Consider the following 22,133-nt stretch of genomic DNA (forward strand, 5'->3'; position numbering starts at 1 on the left):
AGTGGGCAAGTGGTGGGGCGAGAGGAGCAAAGAAGAGCAGCCACCTCTTGGTCAGTAGCTGGGGAGAATGTCTGAAGGGTAGGAAAGGCATGATCTATGTGTGGTTGAGAAACAGAATGGCAAGGAGGGGAGAATTCTTTCCTTAGCTTGTCAGTGAAGTAACATGCAAAGTTATCAGCATTAAGGTTAGTTTGGGGGGTGGCCACAGCAGGGCGAAGAAGAGAATTAAAGGTGTCAAGAGACGCCTGGGGTTGCGGGAACATGAACTAATGAGAGAGGAAAAGTAGGACTGTTTGGCAAGGGCAAGGGCTGCACTGTATGAACACAATATGAATCTATAATGGAGAAAGTCTGACTGGGTGCGAGACTTCCTCCAGGAGTGTTCATATATTTCTCGCACAATACCTTTCTACATATCAGTAGTAATACCAGCTTTACCAAGTGTTCTGGAATTACTAATGTATCCCTTTAATACCCAATGTGTGTTTGTTTTCACACAAATCATGATTTGTGCAATCTTTAGGTGATTGAATTTAGAATTGTGAAATTTAATCCAAATTTTACTACTCTGAGTCCCCATATGGATCACAAAGAAACGAGCATTGGAGCAGCTGTTTTGTTTGTGTTGTGGTTCGGAGTTCCATCCGTATTGCCAAAAATATAATTGATGGAAAAAAAGCTAATTGATGGCTATGAGTCAGTCACTAAATACTGATTTTATTTAAAGATTAAGTGAGAAGTGACCAATAAAGGGGAAAAGGAATAGGAGGCAAAATATCTATATTTATATCTTATATATTTAATAAATATAGATTGATTTATTTTTTACTGCTTCTCACTTCTCACTTATTCCATCTATTGGTTACTTTTTCTCACTTGTTCTGTGAACCAAATAAAATATTAATAAACCTATCAGAGTACTGCTTACTTTAAACATAATATTTATTCTATGTATGAATTTGGCAGTTCATGTTTGTGGCATTTAGTTTTATCTGAAATAATCACAGGGACAATTATTTTTAAAGAGGAATCAAGTTCACAAACTCCTCTACTGAGGGGTGTATCTGAGCAACCCTCTTGCAGCAACCCTACTCTACATTACCCACAATTCCATGCCTGTTTTTTGTTTTATCTGTGTTAATTAAATGACACTTGCATGTGCTCTCTTCTGTTTCATTCTCTATAAGTAATATCACAGCTGACTTACTTCTTTCACAATATATGCTGTTTGCATCCGTCTTTCAAATATCATTAAAATGTCTGCTTTTGATGTTACCAAACTGGCAATTTTGAAGTGCTTTGTTATCTTTTTTTTCCCCAATAAAAAGATATCAAATAAAGCAAGTTGGCAATTATAGTTAAGCCAGGGGAGGTGTGGCTAGAGCAGTATAAACAGAAACGTAAGGGATTTAACTCCTACATGGCAGAGAATTGAGCAGTAAGACTATAGGAGAATCAGGGCCGGTGCAAGGATTTTTGGCTACACAGGCGAAGATTAATTTTGCCGCCCCCCCCACACACAAATAAGATGTATCTTTAGCAGTGTCTCATATCCAGCCTTTTGAAATCCCCATGTAGTGTATTGTACCCCCCATTTAGTGTGTCTTACACCCCCTTGTATGTCTCTTACAACCCCCATGTGTATCTCCTTCCCCCCCCCAGCCCCTTTGTGCGTCTTTCTTTCCCACAGCCCTTTTCTGTGGGTCTCTCCCCTCAGCCTGTTTTTTGTGTGTCCCTCTTCCCCTCAGGCTCCTTTGTGTAACTTTTCCCTCCCAAGCCATATAGACATAGATATATAGCTACACACACACATACAGGCACATAGTCACAGAAATATGCAGGCACACAATCAAACAAACACAGCCATACAGGCACACAGTCATACAATCAACACATACAGGTACACAGACACACAGACATGCAGACACTGGCATATAAAAACACAGTTATACAAACACAGACATACAGAGACATGAAGATGCAGGCATACAGAGACATAACGAACAATGCATACAGAGACATATATACACAGACAGTCACACAAAGATATACAGAACAAGGCATACAGGGACATTCAGAAACACACGGACACAGTCATATAGAGACATGCAGACAGGTATACAGAGCAGGGGCAGATCCAGAACCTAATCTTGGGTGGGTGGGTGGGGGGGGGGGGGAGGTGGTAGTGAGTTTTAGTGGGGTAATAGGGGCTCTAATTAAGGAGTTAAGGGCTGTAGTAGGGGGACAGGGGCTGTAGTTGAGAGTTAGGGGCTGTAATTGGGGGCTTAGGAAATGTAGTGGGGAATTGGGGCTGTAGTAGGGGGTTAGGGACTGAAGTAGGTTGATGGCTGCAAGTGGGAACAGGGGCTGTAGTGTGGGGGATATGGGCAGCAATTTGGGGGAGAGGGGCTGTAGTGGGGGAATAGGGGCTGTACTGGAGCTATGGGGTAAAGGGGAGTGGAAGGGATGTGAAGTAAGGGAGTTAGAGGCTGTAGAAGGGAGTATAGGGGCTGTGGTGGGAGCAAAGGGGCAATGTGGTTGGAAATGGGCAGTAGAGGGGGGACACAGGGGCAGTATGGTGTGGGCACAGGCTGTAACGAGGGACACTGAGGCAATAAAGTGGTGTCACAGGGACAGTATGGTAGGGGGTAAATGGGAAGTAAAGGGGGGGACAGGGGCTGTTGAGGCGGGTAGAGGAAGTAGAGGGGGGAGACAGGGGCAGTAGAGGCGTGTGAAAGGGGGCAGAGGCAGGGGGCAGGGGCTGTAGAGGGAAATAGGAGGCGGCACAGGGGATAAATAGGGGGGCACAAAAGCAATAGGGGGGCATGGGCAGTATAGTGGGGACAAGGGCTGTAGAGGGGGGCATGGGCTGTAGAGGGGGCAGGGGCTATTGAGGGGCTGTAAAGGGGGCAGGGGTAGTATGATGGGGCAGGGGCTATAGAGGTGGCAGGGGTAGTATGGTGGGGGCAGGGGTAGTATGGTGGGGGCAGGGGGGAGTATGGTGGGGGCAGGGGGGAGTATGGTGGGGGCAGGGGGGAGTATGGTGGGGCAGGGGGGAGTATGGTGGGGCAGGGGGAGTATGGTGGGGCAGGGGGAGTATGGTGGGGCAGGGGGAGTATGGTGGGGCAGGGGGGAGTATGGTGGGGCAGGGGGGAGTATGGTGGGGCAGGGGGGAGTATGGTGGGGCAGGGGGAGTATAGTGGGGGCAGGGGGAGTATAGTGGGGGCAGGGGGAGTATAGTGGGGGCAGGGGGGGTATATTGGGGGCAGGGGGAGTATATTGGGGGCAGGGGGGAGTATGGTGGGGCAGGGGGAGTATAGTGGGGGCAGGGGGAGTATAGTGGGGGCAGGGGGGGGTATATTGGGGGCAGGGGGGGTATATTGGGGGCAGGGGGAGTATAGTGGGGGCATGGTCTATAGAGGGAAATAGAAGTGCTGTAGAGGGGCACATGGGGCAGTAGAGGGGGCAGAGGCACTATGGTGGGGCAGGGGCTATAGAGGGGCTGTAAAGGGGGCAGGGGTAGTATGGTGGGGCAGTTTGGAGGGGTAGGGGCTGTAGAGGGGGCAGGGGCTATAGAGGTGTCAGGGGTAGTATGGTGGGGCAGGGGCTATAGAGGTGGCAGGGGAGTATAGTGGGGGCAGGGGCTATAGAGGTGGCAGGGGAGTATAGTGGGGGCAGGGGCTATAGAGGTGGCAGGGGAGTATAGTGGGGGCAGGGGCCGTATGGTGGGGGCAGGGGCCGTATGGTGGGGGCAGGGATAGTATGGTGGGGGCAGGGATAGTATGGTGGTGGCAGGGATAGTATGGTGGGGGCAGGGGGAGTATAGTGGGGGAAGGGGGAGTATAGTGGGGGCAGGGGCAGTATAGTGGGGGCAGGGGCAGTATAGTGGGGGCAGGGGCAGTATAGTGGGAGTGAGCAGTATAGTGGGGGCAGGGGCAGTATAGTGGGGGCAGGGGCAGTATAGTGGGGGCAGTATAGTGGGGGCAGGGGCAGTATAGTGGGGGCAGGGATAGTATAGTGGGGGCAGGGATAGTATGGTGGGGGCAGGGATAGTATAGTGGGGGCAGGGGCCGTATGGTGGGGGCAGGGGCCGTATGGTGGGGGCAGGGATAGTATGGTGGGGGCAGGGATAGTATGGTGGTGGCAGGGATAGTATGGTGGGGGCAGGGGGAGTATAGTGGGGGAAGGGGGAGTATAGTGGGGGCAGGGGCAGTATAGTGGGGGCAGGGGCAGTATAGTGGGGGCAGGGGCAGTATAGTGGGAGTGAGCAGTATAGTGGGGGCAGGGGCAGTATAGTGGGGGCAGGGGCAGTATAGTGGGGGCAGTATAGTGGGGGCAGGGGCAGTATAGTGGGGGCAGGGATAGTATAGTGGGGGCAGGGATAGTATAGTGGGGGCAGGGATAGTATGGTGGGGGCAGGGATAGTATGGTGGGGGCAGGGGGAGTATGGTGGGGGGCAGGGGGAGTATGGTGGGGGCAGGGGGGGGTATGGTGGGGGCAGGGGGAGTATGGTGGGGGGCAGGGGGAGTATGGTGGGGACAGGGGGGAGTATGGTGGGGGCAGGGGCTGAAGAAAGGGGCTGAAAAAAAAAACGTTTTGATTTAAAAAAAAAAAAAAAAAAAATGCTACAAGTTCTTCCCCCACCCCCTCCCAGAGACTTACCTTGGTCCAGGAGGGAGAACCTTACCCCTGGTGGTCGGATGGGATGGGCTGCACTGGAGGCTGGAGCTGCAATCAGGACCGCTGGGGAGTCTGGGAGCAGTAGAAGTCCCGCCCCCTTCTGACATCATCAGAGGAGGACGGCTGACTTCACTGCCAGGCTCCTGTGTGCTGGCTGCAGGGAGAGAGGTGAGATTAAAAATCCGAGTCTCCAGCCAGAGGCAGGGGATTCGGATTTTTGCGCCCCCCTTCTCTGGCGCCCTAAGGCGGCCGCCTGTGCCGCCTTATGGACGCGCCGGCCCTGAGGAGAATGATCTATAAAAACTTCTCAAGTCGTTAAGCTGAAGTTGTTTGGTGCTTAGAGTCAGTTGAGGAACTAATATAAAGAGGCCCCTGATTGAAGAAAGTTTTTTGAGCCCTCTAGTGCACGAGTGGCCAAAAGGTAGATCCCAATATGTTGTACAATTAGAATGATGCTATGCCAGCTGGGGTTCTACCATTTTCCCATCCTTGCAGGGTTGTATTTGTGAGCAGTATTTGTGCGTTTCAAAGTAAGAGTTTTGTATAGAGTATGTGCATGCATATATGTGTATATTTTAATGTATTATTGCCATTGGAATGCAATGGTGCACTTGTGTGTAGTGTTATACATTTGAATGCAGGGGTGTGTTTATATAAAGTGTTGTCTTTTAAATGCAGGTGTGCACTAGTATGTAGTGTTGGTGTTTGCATGAAATGGTGTTTGTATATAAATTTTGGATTTTAATACAGGTGTGTGTATGTTTGTATGTAATGTTTGAGCTTGATTGCAGGGGTGTGCTTGGGTGTAAAGTTGGCTTTGAAATGTAGATGTACATTTGTGTGTAGTGTTAATGTTTGCATATAATTTTGATGTTTGAATGCAGGGGTGTGTTTGCATATTGTATTGGTGTTTGATCGCTTAGATGTATGCACATACACATATACTGCCACATACATACATGCTTAAACAAATATGCATACACATTAACACACAGATACACACATATAAACACATATAAACACACTGACACATGCACACACAAAGATACACACAGTGACACACATACACAGATGCACACACTGACACATGAACACACTTTGACACATGCACACCCTGACGCAGATACACACACTGACATATTCACACACACATATGCACACCCTAACACAAAGATACACACACCCTAAAACACAAATGCACACACACACAGATGCTTATCCTGACACACAGATACACACACCCTGACACACAGTAGCACACACTGACATATACACACCTTGACACATATACACTCACTGATACATATATTTGACACATACATGTTCACACACAATCTGATATACATATAGACTCACACCTGTCATATTTTTTTTATATTTGTAGCCACCATCCTATTTGCATAACTTTTGTGGGCAGGAGGGTGGCTTGTCTAAGAGTAATGTCTACAAATGCTCGCAGTTTAGGGAATAAGATCCATGAACTTGTGGCAATAATGGCAACTGATAATGTAGATTTAGTCACTGTTACTGAGACATGGTATAATGAGAAAAATTACTGGGACATAGCAATACCAGGGTACTCTTTATATAGAAAAGACAGGGAAGGCAAGGAAGGGGGAGGGGTGGTCCTGTATGTGAAAGATAGCATAAAATCTAGCCTAATAAAAGTTAGTGAGGCGAACATAGAGTCCATTTGGGTTACGTTAGAATTTGGTAATCACACAGTAACTCATGTAGGTGTGATTTATAGGTCCCCAGGACAAATAGAAGAGTTAGATAATCTACTGGTTGAGGAAATAGCTAAAATGACAACGAAGGGGGAAGATATCATCATGGGTGACATTAATCTTCCTGATGTGAATTGGAAAACAAAAATAGCTGCTTGTGCCAGGAGCACACATATTCTAAACCTCCTACTGGGATTGTCTCTAAAACTAGTCGTGGAGGAGCCAACTCATAAAGAGGCCATACTAGATTTAGTGTTAACAAATGGAGATTTGGTATCAAATATTACTGTAGGTGAAAGATTAGGATCCAGTGATCATCAGTCAGTGTGGTTTAATATAAGAACAGTGACTGAGTCACACCACACAAAAACAAAAGTTTTAGACTTAAAAAAAACAGACTTTTCTAAAATTAGAATATGTGTAAAGGAGTCATTATCAGACTGAAGCAATTTAAATGGAGTCCAAGAAAAATTGATTATTTAAAAGTTGCACTGCTGAAGGCAACAGAAAATTGCATTAGGCTTGTCAGTAAAAGCAAAAAATTCAAGAAACCACTGTGGTACTCTGCAGATGTGGCCAAAATATAAAAAAATAAAAGTTAGAATTTAGTCATTATAAAAAAACCAGAGTGAGGAAGACAGAATGATCTATAAGATTAGGCAGAAAGATGCTAAGCAAGTTATAAGAGCTTCCAAATCACACACAGAAGAGAAAATAGCACAGTCAGTAAAAAAAGGGGACAACATTTTTTTTAGATACATAAATGAGAAAAGGAAAGTAAAACAAGGATTAGTTAGATTAAAAACAAAAGAAGGAAGGTATGTAGAAGAGTATAAAGGTCTAGCTGACTGCCTCAATGAATATTTTTGTTCAGTATTTACAGATGAAAATGAAGGAAAGGGACCTCAGTTAGGAAAAAGGACAAATTAGTCATTTATTACATGTGAGTTTACAGAGGAAGAGGTACTATTTCAACTTTCAAAAGTAAAGACAAATAAGTCAATGGGACCTGATGGAATACACCCAAAGTTATTAAAATAGCTTAGTGGTGTACTAGCAAAACCATTAACAGATTTATTTAACCAATCATTGTTAACAGGAGTAGTCCCAGAAGATTGGAAGTTAGCAAATGTTGTGCCCATTCACAAGAAAGGTAGTAGGGAGGAGTCGGGCAACTATAGGCCAGTAAGCCTTACTTCAGTAGTAGGGAAAGTAATGGAAACCATGTTAAAGGATAGGATTGTTGAACATCTAAGGACAAATGGATTTCAAGATCAGAGACAACATGGGTTTACTTCAGGGAGATCATGCCAAACTAATCTTATTGATTTTTTTGATTGGGTAACTAAAATAATAGATCAGGGTGGTGCAGTATACATTGCTTACCTAGATGTCAGTAAGGCTTTTGACACTTTTGCACATAGAAGGCTTATCAATAAATTGCAATCTTTAAGTTTGGATTCCAATATTGTTGAATGGGTAAGGCAGTGGCTGAGTGACAGGCAACAGAGGGTTGTAGTCAATGGAGTATATTCGAAGCTTGGGCTTGTCACCAGTGGGGTACCCCAGGGATCTGTACTTGGACCCATTCTCTTTAATATTTTTATTAGTGATATTGCACAAGGTCTTGATGGTAATGTATGTCTTTTTGCTGATGATACTAAGATATGTAACAGGGTTGATGTTCCAGGAGGGATAATCCAAATGGCAAATTATTTAGGTAAACTAGAAAAATGGTCAGAGTTGTGGCAACTGACATTTAATGTGGGTAAGTGCAAGATAATGCATCTTGGATGTAAAAACCCAAGGGCAGAGTACAGAATATTTGATAGAGTCCTAACCTCAACATCTGAGGAAAGGGATTTAGGGGTGTTTATTTCTGATGACTTAAAGGTAGGCAGACAATGTAATAGAGCAGCAGGAAATGCTAGCAGAATGCTTGGTTGTATAGGGAGAGGTATTGGCAGTAGAAAGAGGGAAGTGCTCATGCCATTGTACAGAACACTGGTGAGACCTCACTTGAAGTATTGTACGCAGTACTGGAAACCGTATCTTCAGAAGGATATTGATACTTTAGAGAGAGTTTAGAGAAGGGCTACTAAACTGGTTCATGGATTGCAGGATAAAACTTACCAGGAAAGGTTAAAGGATCTTAACATGTATAGCTTGGAGGAAAGATGAGACAGGGGGGGATATGATAGAAACATTTAAATACATAAAGGGAATCAACACAGTAAAGGAGGATACCATATTTAAAAGAAGAAAAACTACCACAACAAGAGGACATAGTCTTAAATTAGAGGGCAAAGGTTTAAAAATAATATCAGGAAGTATTACTTTACTGAGAGGGTAGTGGATGCATGGAATAGCCTTCCAGCTGAAGTGGTAGAGGTTAACACAGTAAAGGAGTTTAAGAATGCGTGGGATAGACATAAGGCTATCCTAACTATAAGATAAGGCCAGGGACTAATGAAAGTATTTAGAATTGGGCAGACTAGATGGGCCGAATGGTTCTTATCTGCCGTCACATTCTATGTTCTATGAATGTTCTGTGTTCTATGTTCTATGTCTGAGGTCCTGCTGGCAGAGGCTGATGGGAGCAAGTGTGAGGCTCACTCCTGCTTCTCTTCCTCTAGTTGCCACCTGTGCCGCCGCTTCCTCCTTCCCTCCCAGGCTTTCGATACTACAGGGACCCGGTTGCACACTTAAAGGCCAAGGCGCCGGACCAGGACCCTGTTCAATACCCATTGGGTGGTTCTAAGGGTATGGGCCACCTGATTGGCCCCTAAAGCGTGCCGGCCCTGGTAGTTTTGTCACTGCTCATAAAATCCCTTTAAGGTTTGATAAACTGTGCATTCAGAGATGAGCATCTGATATCCATGTGTTATTTGATTATATGAGTTATACATGTTTTATGTCAGGAGAGTCAATGTTCTCATCTTAACTCCTTTAATAAGAGATCAGTTAACCTGTGCAAAGTGAAGATTTGCTTTCCTTTCTCCTGAACCACTTTGTCTGGAAATACAAACATCTTCAAATAGCAGAATTTAAGTCTGTATAGCAAAAAATGATTCGGCTACATTTTTGGTCTAGAATGTTTACCATCACTTAATTGGACACGTTGCAGTTTATAACAGAATGGATCTCCAAGGCTAGAGAGCAGTTTAAAATAATGGATTCAAGTTACATCAGACAAATTTCAACACTGCTTGCATTATTAAAACAATTTACAATCTTTATTCTTCCAATCTTTAAAAATTTCAAAAAAATTTAAGCATAACAAAAAAAGCTCTACTTGTGCTGCCTCCAAAGTCTACGCATTTCGTGCTTGTCTGTCGTTTTCTCTAGACCACACAAATGCTTTTAAAGCGGATATAGCCACTTAAATGGCTTGCAGCTGTGGGCTAACCACTAAATCCACCCACAAATTCACAAAGGAAATCTGTCTAAAACCTGGCTCTCTAAATAATGAAAGCTTGGAAAATGGAATAGACATAAAAGGACTAGTACCATCAATATCCAAATTAGTAGCACAACAGCTAAATGCTAGAGATGTTAGAAAGCAGTTTAATCCACACAATTGATCATATATATATATATATATATATATATATATATATATATATATAGAGAGAGAGAGAGAGAGAGAGAGAGAGAGAGAGAGTTCAAGTAGAGATTGTAGCCGTATTAGTCCAGTGATGTAGATGTAAAAACAGATAAAATTTGTATCTTGTAATACTGTTTTTATTGGACTAACAGAATTTTTTAATGACAAGTAGAGATGTCGCGAACATAAAATTTTCCGTTCGCGAACGGCAAATGTTCGCGAACGGCGAACCGGGCGAACCGCTATAGACTTCAATAGGCAGGCGAATTTTAAAACCCACAACGACTCTTTCTGGCCACAATAGTGATGGAAAAGTTGTTTCAAGGGGACTAACACCTGGACTTTGGCATGCCGAAGGGGGATCCATGGCAAAACTCCCATGGAAAATTACATAGTTGATGCAGAGTCTGGTTTTAATCCATAAAGGGCATAAATCACCTAACATTCCTAAATTGTTTGGAATAACGTGCTTTAAAACATCAGGTATGATGGTGTATCGATCAGGTAGTGTAAGGGTTACGCCCGCTTCACAGTGACAGACCAAACTCCCCGTTTAATGCACTGCAAACAACCGCAAACAGTCCATTTGCACAACCGCAAACTCCCCATTTGCACAAGGTTGGATACCAAGCTAGCCATGTCCCGTTCCTTGTCCTCACTGATGTCATTGAAGGTCTCTTCCTCCACCCAGCCACGTACAACACCAAGGGTCCCCGAAAGGTGACAACAAGCCCCCTGTATTTTTTTTTTAAATGTACACTACTGTTACACCAGATATGAGTTGCACTGGTGTGACACTGTGCCCTGTCAGGCCCTGAAACGCACACGTGTGAAGGAAACTGACTGCTAGTATTTCACAGTCAAATTTCTAGTTTTTTTTTTTAATGTACACTACTGTTACACCAGATATGAGTTGCACTGGTGTGACACTGTGCCCTGGCAGGCCCTTAACCCCTTAAGGACACATGCCATGTGTGACATGTCATGATTCCCTTTTATTCCAGAAGTTTGGTCCTTAAGGGGTTAAACGCACACGTCTGAAGGAAACTGTCTGCTATTATATTACAGTCAAAAAAGTTTTGGTTTTTTTTTAAATGCAAGCTATTGTGACACCAGATATGAGTGGTGGCACTGGGCAAGTCAGCACAGTATACGCTGTGTGCCTGACACACACGCTGGCAGGCAGGCAACTGCAATTAGATTACACAGAAAAAAAAAAGCAGACTGATGTTCTAGCCCTAAAAATGGCTTTTTGGGGTGCTGTCCGTACAGCAGAGATCAGATGAGTCCTTCAGGACTGTAGTGGACACTGAATACACTAGCCTAGCTATCGATTTCCCTATTAAATCAGCAGCAGCTACACTGTCCCTCCTCTCACTAAGAATGCAGCTTCCGGGGGGCGGGGCCTAGCTGTTATGGAGGAAAGACGCACTTCGTGTGAGCTCCCTCAATATCTCACTTTAAGCAGCTATCAACAAGCGAATTTCACCCCAGAAGGGGATGACCCAGCAATGTTGCTCCTACCTGACCGACCCGACATGCTTAATAGCGGTCAGCAACTCAACAGAGTGTTACTTACCTCCACGTGGCAAGTGTGGCCTGGTGCTCACCGGGAGAGGCGGACGATCTCCCGATCCTGGGATGCCCAGGAGCAGCTACTTCCCGGCAGGAGCTCCGTTACCCCCTCCTCGGACCGCTAATGGACGCACAGAGCACAGCCGCCCAGGCTGAGATACTCATCTGCGACTCTCCCAATATGGCGGCAGCCGCGTGTCCACCTGGTACCAGCAAAGCATGGCAGGATATTGAGTCTAAGCTGGACAGACTCTTTAATCAATTTTGGAAGCAAATAACAAGCAGGAAGCCCCAACAAGCTCCACCACAGCCCCGACAAGCTCCACCACAGCTAAGCGAAGCAGTCCCCATTAAAATCCACCAACGCAAAAGGCGTCGAAGACGGGATCGGAGGCACAAACAGAAATGCAGAGCCTGCCCTACGTCAAGCACTCGCCTCCACCTTAAGCCACCACAATCCCGCACCGGACGTGAAGCACCACCGGGACAGATCCGACCACCCGACAAAACAAGCTTCCACCACCTCAAGCCGCGAACCCGGCACTCAGCCAGAGACTTGCCTTTGTTGTTCCAGGTATCAGGGACTCTCAGGGTCTGCACCTCTCGTCCAGAAAAGATCGGATGAGCACAAGCAGTAAACAGCAGCCTGCCAAGCGTGTCCCACTATAGCCGATCCTCCACACCATGCCTTTGATCACATGAACTGCTCTCTGCACATTAACTAATCGTAAAGTAGCAAGCGTTTAACCCCTTAAGGACCAAACTTCTGGAATAAAAGGGAATCATGACATGTCACACATGTCATGTGTCCTTAAAGGGTTAATATGATAATTTGCTAATTTCCTTTTGCTTTGTGGGGATTACATTGGTCCTTCTATCCTGATTTTTTTGCTGTTGATTTTACGTTTTTCTATTGGACTTGTCTCTGCTGGCACTTTGTTGTTTCACTTTCTCTGATTTAATCTCGCACGGATCGCAGCGTTTTACCGTGATCGTGTTTTGTTTGCTATGGTGCCAGGACTTCAGGGCAGGTCTCTGGGGGTTGAGGGTACCGGGTGGACTCAGTACTGCACCGGCGGGCCGCGATCGCTTTGGCGATCACGGACCGCACGGCGCATTTGCGCGCGAACGGCAGCCATCTTGAATCTCGTGGCTCTCGCGAGATTCACGTCGGCCATTCGGTTTTAGCCAGTTCGTGATTCCCACGAACTGGCAGTCTGCTCTACATTGTCAAAAATAAAGTTCCTGTGAAATGAAGTTCTCCAAGTCTTTTTCTGGGAGATTATGTATTAAATGTTCACTGCTGAAATCAATCCTGTTACACAACACTGGCAGGTGGAATAAAGTTGACAGGATTATGCATGGAGTGTCCACTTATGTAGGACTGATCCCTGCTGTGTGCATATACTGGATGCAGTACTCAGGTCTGCTTGCAGTTTGCTCTATAATGTTACATACAAATGTCATGTGGAATAAAAGTTTTCTTGTAAATCTGGAGGATTAAGAATGGACTTTCCCCTGCTGTGGGCACATAGTGGATGCTTTACTCTATCTGCTGGCAGGAAAATTAAATAGAGCTGATAACTTACTCAGCTCCCTAATCCCACTGGACCTCACAACCACTGGATATACTCCATCCCCACAGGGATACAGGACACAGTAGTGGAGGCACATAACGGAGTGATTAACAGGGGACCCTCCTTATGCTGGGTGAACCCCAAGCATGGCAGACACCTCTCCAAAGTGACATTGTGGTTCAGGGGTGACCCCCCTTACACTGGATGTACCTTGAGAAAAGTCTACTGTGACTGAAACGTCGACATTTTTGTATTCTGCACAATAAAGCAGTATTTATTTTGATATAATATTAAGACTCCAGAGTGCTCTCTACTTGGACGCTATACATTGGTTGGAGATTACTTGCACCGGAGCAAGGAAAAGGCCGGGAACATTGAGTGCTGGGACCTGGGAAAATATATATATATATATATATATATAGAAAAAATGATAATTTAGGCACTCACCCCTGCAAGTTAATCCAATGTATCTTGCCTTTGGTGCATCCAGCGTCCGGATATATATCAAGCGATAAAGTGGAGCACTCAAAAAGGACTTTTCAATCGTGAATTTATTAGTACGAAAACGCTTACATTAAATCATCTGTTTCAGAAACAGATGATTTAATGTAAGCGTTTTCGTACTAATAAATTCACGATTGAAAAGTCCTTTTTGAGTGCTCCACTTTATCGCTTGATATATATATATATATATATATATATATATATACATATATATATATACACACAAAAATCATATCAGGATAGCGACTTGTACAAAAAAACCAATTGACGTTTCAGTTTGATCATCTCAATCTTACATCAGGATAGGCATATCAATTTATTTTTACCCTAGCTCAAAAGTTGCCAGCCCAGGGACCCCATCTCTTCACTCATTATGAAATTTTGAATAAATTTATATTATATGCTACAGCATAGAGTTTATGTAACAAAAAGTATGTGCTTCTTAATTAACATTTTCTTAACATTATCTTATGTTGTTTTTTCAGGCTGTGTGGAGGAAACTTGGAGATGCTGCAGGTTCATGTCCTGGAATTAGACATCTCTCTGCAAATCAATATAAAGGACCAATGTGACTGAAGATGGATATCGCCTGAGCCCTTCTTAAGATAAAGAACAAATTTAAATGACAGTGGGAGAGTCACATAGAAGAATTAATCACAAATATTAAGCCCCAGGCAGAGTGGGTCATCTGACGTAATAGATTGATTAATTTAAAATTGGCACAACTCGCTTAATATTATCGTTCAAGCTGCAGTTATGTCCTTTGGACAATAAGCACATCTAGTTTTACAGCACATTTAAAATATAAAATACCTTTTGGTTATGGTAAAGTTATTTAAAGTCAAAAGGTAAACATGCGTTTAATATTACAATCATTTTCAATATACTCTTACAAAATATGTGGATATATTCTAAAAAGCCTAAGTAAATATGATAAAACGTTATTGTAAATCTACAGCAATTTAAAGGTATTATATCGCTAAGTGACACGTAGTCTTCTTGGCCTTAAACTAAAGAGATGATGAAAATTAAAATTTATTTTTAACAATGCTATCAATATTTGTAAAGGTAGGAGGTAGGGTAGGCTTTATTGCGTGATCTTAAACAATATAAATTATCTGCACATTATATCATTTTAAAAAAGCTTTCAAACTGTGTTATTAAAAGCTTATTTCTGACGATCCATATACACATTCTTCAAAAGGTGCTGCACAATCATGGTCCAAGTATATTCTAAAGGTCAAACTATTGCCAGCTAACGTATTACTTATCTAGTTATATTTTGAGGTGCTAAATAAAGTAGTAATATTAATAATAAAAATAATAATAAATAAATACTGTGGTTTATTCACTGAACAAAGAAATGCGGGGGTTTGACAATGAAATTTTTAAATAGGGACAATTTGCGAAATTGGACGAAATCTTCAACTGTTTTTCAAGCTCCAAGGTGTTTCGCAAAAAAAATGCAAATTTCCTTGTCAATTCTTTACCATTCCCGGTTTAGTTTATGAGTCCCATGGTTTCGTTTCAGGGACTGTAGCAAACAAAAGATAAAATAGTATTTATTTCTAAAACATGACAACAGCAAAAAAACTAAAAAAAAAAACTTTTTTATATGATTTAGATTATTTCAGAAAAATATATTGGGACCACTCTTGGCTTGCAAATAGTACATTTAATTTTCAAGTCAAAAATTAATTTTGAAAAAAATAAATGACATGAGACACATTATGTTTTTGAATGCTTTTTTCTGTTTTATATGTTTTCTGGTTATTTAAAACTATACCGAATTGCACTGCATTTATTAAAATAAAGCTTTTCCTGCATACCATTTCTCAAAAAGCAAATCAAAGCATGTCCTTCCATTATTAAACCGCTAGATACTCTTTATCAGATTGCCTGAATATCGACCAAGAGGTGCCATAGATGTGTGTAGCTGGATATTTTTTCCATACGTAAAAACTATTAGGTTGTGTGTAGTTAAATGCTTTGATAGACGTTTGATGTGTATAAAATGCTGCGATAGTTCCTTGTATGAATGTGCAACAGGCTTGTGACAATATATAGTTGCTTATTTTTTCACTGTAAGTATTACATAATAGGAATGCAACAATATTCTATTTTTGATATGTTAGTGGTCTGATCCAAAGCAAATATATGTCACTTTATTTCTTTACCTTATTTATCTAAAAACATGGCTATTTAGCGTGACTTCTGTTTATTTTATCACCTGAATTCAGTAGTAGCATATGGAAATACCTTAATACAACATCATTTCTATTTAAAGTTAACACTCCGGGCACCATAGCAACGTCATCAAAATTGGGCTGTTGTGGTGTCAGGAGGTCCCTGGTGCAGACTCACAAAAAAATGGTTTGAGAAAAATATGTAGTTTTCTAATGCCGTTTTGTGAATGGGGAGCCAGTGATTGACTGAGAGCATCACCTTATGGCTCTTAGCCAATCAGTGGCGATCCTGCCCACAGCAGCCATTATTTTCCATATTTAAGATTTTCAGTCAACTGAAGAACATGGGGGCAGAGAGATCTGGCACTGGAGTGCAAACATTTTGTGAATGGTTTAACCCCTAAAGGTGATCCAGCACAAGTGACCCCTTGGCACCATATCAACTTTATTTTAATTAAGTTGTTATGGTGTAAAAACTGTTCCTTCAACTTCAGAATTCCAACACTGTGTTGAGTTATTACTAGATTATCCTTTGCTTTGATAATGTAGTAATATCTTGTGTTCATCAAACCATAGCCAATAAAAGAGTATTGTTGTAAAATGTTAAATTTTCCAATCAGCTTTCCAAATGTTTTGAGATCTATTTCATCTTAGCTTTGTCCTAATTTTAAATAAAAAAAAATGGTCAACATATGACAATTAATATCTTTAGCAAACTGATGTCTAGACAAATTAACCCTATATCTATTTACTTTGCTTCTTAAAAAAACACTCCAAGCACCATAACCACTACAACTTGCTGTAGTGGTCATGGTGCATGGAATGCCCGTGCAACCCCCATTGTAAGTAGTCAAACTGTATTAGAATTGTATGTCTTCTTAGATTATTATTATTATTATTACTGGTATTTATAAAGTGCCAACAGATTCCTGCAGCGCATATGAGGTCTGCTGGGCTCCGCTACCTGTCTCCACCACTTCCTCTACTAAGCTGGAGCTGCAATTAGCTGAGAATGTCAGTTCGTTAGGTGATAGCACTTAGCTCAGACAGCGAGAGTTCCGTCTCTCCATTGGCAGTAGTAGGAGTGGAAAGTGGCATTCAGAAGAGTCAAAGTAAGAAGTAAAACCTTTCTAAAATGGTACGGCTACTTACAATTTTTTTGAAAACATTGTATATGGCATTTACTTTATTTACTTTTTCTTATTTTTAATATTGGGAGGATCCATTTAATCTTTTTCCTTTTCTTCCCCCAATCCTGGAAAATGCTGTGTTTTTTAAGAATCTTAATTTTGGTGACCCAATCCCCATTGTTCTACATTGCTGCATTTAGCTTGAATAGTTAAGGAACATCTTTACAGGCTCGTGGCTTAATTTCATTTGGAGTCTAAAACATACAAAATTAATTCACCTACATTTTTCATATTTAAACTTATATTTTTGCATTTTCTAGAGATATACAATTATTATACTTTCCTGCAATAAATGTTTTTTAACCCACCACCATGGATGGGGTTAAATTGAGTATTTTAGGGATGCTATTGGCCAGTGTCAAAACTCAGTTCTTACCAACACAAAGGGGGAGATAAGGTGATTAAAAGAGTGTAAGTCTTCAGCTGTAACAAAAAATAAAGTTTAAAACACTATAAATGTTCTGTTTAAATTGACATGGACATAATCAGTAAAACATGGCATTTCTTTATTTAAAAAAAAATGGTAAAAAAAAAAGTTTTTTCAATTGCAACCTTTAATTCAGAATTGTTTATACAGTTTTCTTGATACATATATTACGATTATAGATATATATATATTAAAACATAATGTATGAAATATAGATTTTAAACTGATTAAGATACAGAAAAGAAAATAGTTGGCATCAAAGATTTATGAAGATCATTTCTCTATAACAATATTGGTGGAAAATTAGGGTTTCATAGAAATGATGAGAAAAACAACAGGGTAATTTTATTTATTTGTAAGATTATAACCAACCATTGAAATCCATGTCAAAATAGCTAGTGAATTAGCTCCAAAATTAGCCAAGCTGCTAAATGTAACCAACTAAGCCATTGTGTCATATCTTTTACAAACTGGTTCACAGCAAATGGTTCAGAGAAAAATACCAACTAGTATTAGTTTTACCTAGTTTATTACATTTTGGAAATTTCCTTTGTCTATCTCTGCCATTAACTCGTTTGCCCTGTGTTTTAGAAATTCTTTATACGGAAATCCATATAAGGAGATGGATTGAGAAATGTGATAGGAGCTTACGGGGAAGACACATACGGGGAATTTAACATTCGATCAATAAAGGCATTAGTGGAGAGATGGGGAAATGGAAAAAAGGGTGGTTTGGGTGATAGAAAGGCATAAATATGAAAAGAACTAGGGTCTGTTGTGAAAAAAGCACAAGTGAGTGGGAAATGGGGTAAAATGCACATGTAGGACTTAGCAGATAAGTGTGAGGGAGACAAATGTCAAAGAAGGGAGATGTTAATACATGTGGTACGAGACATGGAAAAAAGCACAAGTACAAAGGAAAAGTATAACGGTGGTGAGGATAGATATATCAGACAGAAATGGGTGAAAGAGTAAAGTAGAAATAGAGAGTGAGATTCAAATGGAGAAAAGATGGGGAGGGACTTATACTTGAAAATCAAAATGTCAACATAGACACAAAACATTAAGAAGGACAAAAATGCTGTCAAATTGGCATGACATCTATAAAACACTCTTCTTGGTAAACTTTTCTTTTGACACCTTCTTCCTTCCCTTATTCCCCTTTCTTTCTTGCCTTTCCTCTCTCTCGTCTTTCCTTCCATCTCTCTTTACTTCCTTTCTCTCTCTCACTTTCTCAACTCTTATATCGCGTGCTTATCCAGAGCACTTCACATAGATAAACAAATGACAAAATAATTGATAAAGCCATTTTGATACAGTCATTGAATTGTAATGTAATCGGGTATAGTTCCTACAGGACACACCATTATAAAGTGAAAAAAACATTCAAGTAAATAATTTAGCACAAGAGAGCAACAAAGTTACATAGAACAAAGTGTAGAACAAAGTTACATTTAACTAGGGTATAGTAATCATAATATTGTATTTTTCCTCGACAACACTGTATTTAATTCCAACCAATGTTTCAACCCTAAATACCTCATCCTAAAGGACTACCCTATCTCTATACCCCAAACCCAGCATGAGTTTACCTTACAAGTGAATAGTTTTCAGTGGCACTCTATTGACACTGCACTCGTATGCACATTTTTATCATAACATTAAACTATATAACGGAAATATGTAAAACATTTAATTTCCCGCACCAATACTTTAAATGTAAACTGAAGGGTTATACACGTATTATCACTGAGAAGTCAGTGTGATTCCGTTTCAGCGATCTAGACATTCAATAGTCATTCGACTGTGCAGTCAATGTAGCATGTTGAACTGCAAGATTACCACCAATAAGCTGCTTGGGTGATGATAAGATCAGTTGGCCAAAACTTAATTTCTGAATTTAATTTACAGTTAGTTTAAGTCTGTAAATTGTTTTCCAATACTTGACTATACAACTGACTTGAACCGACTTCAAAACAAAGCATTCCAACCAACTTTATGCCAGTTGAAAAATCTGACTGTATTGGTTGCCTTTTATTTGCATTCCTTAATTACTATTGTGAGCAAATTTACTTAGAAAAACAGCGAATAGTTTCCTAATTTTCTGTCTGCACAAACTCTCATCATAATAAAGGTAAACTTAAATGAATAGGTAGATCAGTCATGCGCTAATTTCAATTACTGCATACTGTATAATCACTGTTATGAGTACGACACGTATAAAAAGCTTACTGCAAGCCGATGCTGTGCTAACCTCGCGGTTACTGCAGTATATATTTCAAATTATAATTAAGTTTTCAGTTTGGTTTATTACCTTTGCTTTAATAATATTTTGGGGGACTTGGTTTTAGATGGATCTTAATAACAAATGATAACAACAATGTTTCATTAATATAACTGCTTAAAACTCTTAAAGCTATGTTTTTCTTTAAAACAAAACCTCTGGTTGCTTCTTTCTTAAGATAGTCTTAAAAGCACCGACTACACTTTAGCTAGGGTGAACATACCTTGTGCCTACAGTATGTTTGCTGCAAATACATTACATAAGTAAAGATACAGAGTACACATTTTGAGTTTTGTTGTATTTTGTTTACTTTTGTAGTATATCCATCATAGAAACACTACTAATATATAATTAATCAATATAATTTTCCATAACGTGTATTCCTAATCCTGTAATGTTCTAGACCCTAGTTGGATTCAGGGCCCTTCCAACGTAAATAAAAATGAAATAAAAAAAAAACATGTCACAGTCCTTGCAGCAGGCAGATCCACGTCCCATGACATCATCAAGTCTGCTGACTCTTTAGCTTCTTGTTCAATCAAACGATTCTTATAGAGAAACATTACTGATGAGCAGAGCATGCATGGTGAGCGCCGCCCTCACTTATCAAATGCTTCTCATAGGGATGCACTGAGAGAAATACGTTCCTAGGAGAAGCACTTGATTAGGTTTGACGCCCACATGGTCATTGCAGTGGAACTGCTTCTAGTGGTTGTCAGAAAGACTATAATGAACCCTACGAGGAAAGCATTGCCATCTCTAAAAAAACACAAAACAAAACATTGCAAACAGGGCCACTGCACCTAGACCCCTTAATTAAGATGAAGTTACAGTGGTCCTTTTTTCACTGTAAATTAACTTAGAATTCTCACTTTAATAAAAAAGCCTGTAAACATTTACCTTGAAGGAATATTAGTCTAATACTGGGGTAGGCAACCTTCTGGACTTCAGATGTTGTGGACTATTATGCTCATAATGCTCTTGCAGTCATTATGCTGGCAAAGCATCAGGGGAAATGTAGTCCACGACATCTGGAGTGCCGACGGTTGCCCCTGGTCTAATATATATATATATATATATATATATATATACATACATATATATATATATATATATATATATATATATATATATACACATTCTTGAAAAGTAACGAAGTAACAAAAAAAGATTTGAATAGGCTGTACTTCGGTACATCTCCAGCTTTGATGTCAACCACATTAGGAAACATGTAAAACACATAACATATAGGCAGCATATGATTCATACATCTCAATGTACTTTACCAAATAAATGCATGGCTTGTTTATCTTGCGATTGCAAATAAACTGTCATTTGAAGTACTGTATTTTTGAAATTGTTGCATTCCTATCATATATATATATAGATATTAAAAAGAAAATTACAGGCCTGAAGCACTAATCTGGAGTGCCTAATATACCAGACAGTGGTGTTTTAAATTAGAGACAATTATGAACATTTTGATACTGTATTGAGATTATTTTTTTACAGTTCTGCATATGATATAGCATCAAGTATATGTATTCATTAGAGCAACAATAATAAACTATTTAATCTCAAAATTGTTATTGTTTTTCTTTTCTAAATCACACAAATGTCTTCTGTTTATTTCAGCTTGCCAAATGAGACCAAAGTATACAAGAAACAATATTTTGGGCATAAACAGTAGAGCACAAATGTGAAATGACTTTAAATCTCTGATCTTTGTTACAACGTAATGGTTATTATTGCAAAAACTAAAATGAGCACAGGAGAATTCATTTCATTTACACAATTGGTTATTTTATATTCTTTGTTTATTTATAGTTCAGTCAAAGAAGATGTGGCAACTTGAAAAAAAATATCAAGTATATTAATATAATCATAGATCAGCGTTTCCCAATTGGTGTTCCACGGAATTGGGGTTCCGCTGTGATTTGCCCATCAGGTAGCCCGATGGGCATTATTGCAAAGGGACCCGGTCAGCGCTGCGGCCGATTAATTGCATAACCAGGTTCCCGTAGTATAGGATGCTGTGAGGAAGTGACGGACTGTAATTTCCTCCCAGCTTCATGTAGAAAACGCCACGCTGGAGGGAGAGAGGCAGAAGCCAGCCTCAGCCAGCTAGTCACCCTCCTGCAGACAACAGGTATGCTAACAGGAGGGTAACTGCAAATATATATAAAATGGCATGTGTGTGTATTTGACAGTGTTTGTGTATCTGTGTGAAATCCGTGTGTCACTGTATGTATCTGAGTGTGTATATTAATGTGTCACTGTGTGTATCTGAGTTTGTGTATCTTTGTGTCAGTGTTTGTATCACTGTGTGTATCTGAGTGTGTGTATGTGCCACTCTGTATATTTGTGTATGTGTCA

At 40.8% G+C, this 22,133-nt stretch overlaps 1 protein-coding gene across 1 annotated transcript in view; it reads left to right on the forward strand.

Annotated features, from left to right (window-relative positions):
- The window catches only part of CCDC85A (coiled-coil domain containing 85A), a 337,993-nt gene extending 323,043 nt beyond the window's left edge, over positions 1-14,950 (forward strand). The window contains exon 3 of the mRNA XM_063443740.1: positions 14,156-14,950. Coding sequence (XP_063299810.1) covers positions 14,156-14,205 — 50 coding nt within the window. The 3' untranslated portion in view covers positions 14,206-14,950. The remainder of the gene's footprint in view (positions 1-14,155) is intronic.
- Positions 14,951-22,133: the final 7,183 nt, after the last annotated feature.

Source organism: Pelobates fuscus, chromosome 2, assembly GCF_036172605.1.
Source record: "Pelobates fuscus isolate aPelFus1 chromosome 2, aPelFus1.pri, whole genome shotgun sequence".
Taxonomy (NCBI): domain Eukaryota; kingdom Metazoa; phylum Chordata; class Amphibia; order Anura; family Pelobatidae; genus Pelobates; species Pelobates fuscus.